The 4,600-nt window shown below is 34.9% G+C and overlaps 1 protein-coding gene across 1 annotated transcript; it reads right to left on the bottom strand.

Annotated features, from left to right (window-relative positions):
* Positions 1-1,045: 1,045 nt before the first annotated feature.
* LOC143636267 (GATA transcription factor 15-like) lies at positions 1,046-2,281 on the bottom strand. Its single transcript, XM_077103910.1, has 3 exons — positions 2,209-2,281; positions 1,962-2,111; positions 1,046-1,474 (listed from the first exon to the last, which is right to left on the bottom strand). Exons 1-3 carry the CDS (start codon positions 2,227-2,229, stop codon positions 1,148-1,150), a joined length of 498 nt encoding a protein of 165 aa, XP_076960025.1. The 5' UTR covers positions 2,230-2,281; the 3' UTR covers positions 1,046-1,147.
* Positions 2,282-4,600: the final 2,319 nt, after the last annotated feature.

The following is a 4,600-nucleotide window of genomic DNA, read 5'->3' as shown; positions in this document are numbered from 1 at the left end:
GAACAAAAAATTAACCCTAAAATGACTCTGAATTAAGAGCCATAAGTGGTGCAACATAAAGAAATACTTATATTGGATCCGAATGTTGGTGGACGAATAGTTCGGCCATAAAGCCTCCATGTTGGACAAGACACGAGAGAAAGGGCCAAACAAAAGTTTTGAATACACATTACCTTTATGACTCGTTTATCAAAAAATGACTTAAGGTAAAAACAAAAAAACACAAACAAAAAACAAAAAAGTTTGAATCCTGGTTTATTTGGTCATACTAAAGTTGTATAAATGAATCATTACAACCAAATTTGCTAACGTAAAACGGCTCTAAATGTACAAGCACCACGAGCAACTGCTGACACCACCTACTAATCGCGGTCACCACCTTCACCGCAACGGCCACTCCCAATAGCGAGGCCACCTACCAGTCGTGGTTACCACAACCCCTCTCTCACAACTACCATCACTTCTCCCAAAAACTTATTTACCAAATATATTAAAACGAGTGTGTTTAAAAAAAAAATTCTTCTAAACCAATTTGATACTTTTCTAAAACTGTTGAACAAGCACTACTGAACCCTACTCAATTTGACTCAAACTAGTCCCAAGCAGTTATTCAACCCGACTCCGACCCAACCCGGCCCGCATGTTTTATAAGGCTTGCTAGACAGCAACATGATATCTTAAAACCAATTGCTCACAAGAAACACTGTTAGATGTTGGCCGTAGGCATTGACTACCGGACACAATGTCAATGAGCAATCTCTATGTCTATGGAGCTTTACTAAACATACCATGTCTAATAATGATTATTAGTTGAGCATATTCACAATATCATATAAAATCAAATTTGTACACTTATTCATGCATTAGTTAACAAATATTGCACATTATTGATGCTGAAGGCAACTCAACTACCACCATGTCATAATCACACATTATAATATGCTAATTAAATCATTTTAATTAAACAAATGCAATATAACCACTTAACTAATCACACTCATTAAACTAATAACAAAACTAAAACATAATATCATTAAATTTCACCAAACAAAATTAGAAGTTCCAATCAAAGAACGATACATCTTAATCTTCACTCTTTGATGCTTCACCATTGGACAAAAAAAACTAATTAATTTATTTTTCTTAATTAAGCAAAAACAGAACCACAAGATAAAGCCATTAATAAAAATGCAGCTTGTTCTACTTCACCAAGCTTCCTCCTTCGTTTCGTGATCCTTGATCTCGGTCTCTGCAAAACCACTTCCGATCCAAGCGCCATTAACCTCTTCTTCAAACAAAAACTATCTGTGTTGCCCGTGGTTAAACCGCTATTTGGACTGCTATTTTGACTATCACCTCCGGATGTTGCGGCTGCAGCCGTGGCGGCTTTCTTGGCTTTCTTTTCCTCTTTGGTCATTCCCAAAAGGGCCCTTCTCTTCTTCCTGCTTCTGATCCCACAAGCATTGCATAGAGACTGTAATAAAAATAATAATAATATTATTAATCCATCAAAAAATCAAATTAAACCAAGATTCTTGTTCATTGATTCATGATCAGTATGAAAAAAAAAATAAAAAACTTTTTTGATAATCTGTTATCAAAAAACTCTCATTTTTCTGTTGAAATACAGGAAATGTTTTTTAATAAAAATCATAAAGCTTTTTAAACAAAAATATATATATAAACTTTTTAAAAAACTAAACAAAGATTCTTCATTTTTTATACTTCTTTTTAGCATACAGATTTCAAGAAATTTTTGTAATTAAAAACTCTCAATTTCTTATTAATACATAATATTTTTTATAATTATATTTTGAAAATTTATAAAAATCAAACGCTAATTTTAATTAAAAAAAAATATAAAATAAGAATAAGAATAATAATAATAATATAATGAGAGTTCTAAAATAATAAAGTATAGATGTTTAAAAAACAAAAAAATAGAAAAAGAAAAAAAATACCTTAGGGCCAGCTGGGCCGCCACGCCAGAGAGGAGTTTTAGTGGTCCCACAATCGGCACAGGTTTTGATGGAATCACCTCCACCGTCCGATGAATCCGATCCCGGACTACTGCTTCTTTTGCACTTCATCATATCTTCACACTCCGAACCCTAAATCACCAAAAAACACAAATTATTAATTAATAATAATATTAACTTCAAAATTAACCAACAAAACATAGCTAAATATCCATCACCAATCACTCACCTTATCACTTAAATCCCCCATTTCCAAACAAAAGCAATCCAATCGATCGATCAAATCACTGATCCGTACACGATCGCCACCGAGTCAAGCGATCAAAGTCGATTTGGCTGAAATGAAGACCAACCCAGAAGCTAAAAAGCCGATCAATCAACTATTTCGAACAAATCTTGAATCTTGGAACCCAGAAGGTGAAAACTGAAAGCAGATCGATATTATAAGTTACAGGTGATTGATCACTTGAAGGAGTTGAGGGTTTTGCAGAGAAACATAATATAGAGAGAGAAGATGAATATGAAGGAGTGAAGAAGTGATAGCGGCAAAATAAAATGAATATGATGGAGTGAAGAAGTGATAACGGCTCAGAAGAAAAACCCTAGGGCGCGGCAATGTTTAAATGACGAAATTGCCCCTTGTCTGACTTACTCTTTGTTTTTGGACCTTACTTGTATACATACCCTTACCCGCCAAAAATTAAAAGAGCGCCAAAATAATTTTATATAAAGTTTTAATCGGAAATTAGGGGCATAAAGGGAAATTACTAAGTTCGATTTGAGTCGTCTTGTTTTAAACGAATCGGATTGAGTCACGTCAGCTAAGTTGGCTAAGACTTAGTCGACGCTTTTGAGCACGAATACTTATTCAAGTGCAGTGGGTTATGCCTTTTGTAGACAATCTTAACTTACCAAATAACACCCGTCTTTCCACCTTTTTTAGGATGATGACGGATTACTCATACGTATACAACAGTAGATTGAATTAGTTCACCATTCCAGCTCATTAGCCGACACGGACATGTAGACTTAGCCAGCCGTTAGGGATTTCAGCTAGAATACTGTAGAGGCCTCATCCTATTCCTCAAACCCAAATTATAAAAAAATAAATAAATAATGAGATTTAATTTATTTTCACCGCCACAATATGGAAACTAAAGTGAACCCTTGTATTTGAGAGTTCAATGTTCATTCCATACAAGGTCGGCTTCGAGAATTGAAAAAAAAAAAGATTGGGCCAAAGGCGAAAAATATTTTGAGCCTTAAATAAAAAGAGTATTTTGTTGGGTTTGAACAATTTAGTTTTTAAATTGGCTTACTTGGTTATGATATGGGTTGTGTAAAAACTTTTGTATAAAAATAGGTTTAATCATGTCTCAAATGAAACTAGAACTCACAATCTTTTGGTTGGAAGTCATACCATCTGCCACTAGACCAAGGTAGTTGTTATGTAATGATTTTAAACATTAAATATACATATTGTTTTTCATTAAAGTACATATAATTTTTTTTAAAGATCGAGCCTAGCGGGGTGTCGGCCATGGGGCTGTCGACCACCCAGCCTCACCCTAGGACCGGCCTTGATCTCATATCTTATATTTTAACTAGTTTTTCTACCCGGAGCGTTGCGTCGGGCAGCTGGCAAAACCCCAGTATTGAAACATGGGCGTTGGTAAAACCCGAGCGTTACGACGAAGAGTCGATAGGAATTCGATCAGTATCGGCTTCGTTAAAACCTAAAAAAATTAATTCGTCAAATTAACATATAAGGAAACAAAATATTTAATACGATGTTTATTTGGTTGGCAAACCCGGACGGTGGTAAAACCCAAGCATTGTGGTCCTGAGCATTGAGGCGGTAATTTGACACCAATTCGGTCGGTTTTGATTACGTACATTACGGTACCGAAAATAAAAAACGAATATATATATTGAAGCGGACCAACGACCAATTTTATTATTTATTTATTTTGAGGAGGGGGGGGGGGTCGGTCGGTAAAGTTGAGCATTGGTAAAACTCTAGCGTTGTCGGTCATGGGCTTTAAATAAGGCTGCGAGTCTGCGTGTACTCGATCGGTTTCTTTCAGGTTTGTTATGGTACTAGAACTAAAACAAAAAAAAAGGTGTTTGGTCGATTCTCATTACATTTATTATGATAACTGAACTAAAAAACAAAATTCATCGAACAATACGGTGCCACCAAGTAGCCTAACAGAACACTTTCAGCACCAAAGTTCTTGTTTATATTATAGAATGATATGGTTGTGAGCTGAAACAAGTAAGTTAATTGTTTATGAATATATACAAGGAATCAGGCGTGAATGATTTTTAAAAAGTGAACAAATTTTATAGATAAATATATATATACTTTTAAATTATATGAATGGGGAATGAGAATTTCATTGTAAATGTTCTTATGGTATGTTTGGCAAAACTAACTGGTGGCTGATAGCCGGTAGCTGTTAGCTATAGCTTTTTAGATATATTTAGGTGTGTGGTAAAGTAGCTGGAACTTTTAATAAAACAGCTGGTGCCCCCGCTGTGACATTCGTCAATTTCGCGTCTTGTTTGTATTCGTATTTGTATTTATTTATTATGTAAACCGACCCGATTTGTAAACC

The sequence above is a fragment of the Bidens hawaiensis genome, unplaced genomic scaffold, assembly GCF_021521415.1.
Source record: "Bidens hawaiensis isolate Kalapana, Puna unplaced genomic scaffold, B.hawaiensis_p1.1 tig00007857_1, whole genome shotgun sequence".
In the NCBI taxonomy this organism is placed as follows: Eukaryota; Viridiplantae; Streptophyta; class Magnoliopsida; order Asterales; family Asteraceae; genus Bidens; species Bidens hawaiensis.
Note: the sequence above shows the minus strand (reverse complement) of the source record. Positions and strands in the feature narration are given on the sequence as shown.

Excerpts from the sequence above, each read along its gene's own strand:
- LOC143636267 (XM_077103910.1), bottom strand. The coding sequence starts at position 2,229 with ATGGGGGATTTAAGTGATAAG. Across the intron at positions 2,112-2,208 it reads TGGGGGATTTAAGTGATAAG|GGTTCGGAGTGTGAAGATAT; the intron begins GTGAGTGATTGG and ends TTGGTGATTTAG. Across the intron at positions 1,475-1,961 it reads GCGGCCCAGCTGGCCCTAAG|TCTCTATGCAATGCTTGTGG; the intron begins GTATTTTTTTTC and ends TTTTTATTACAG.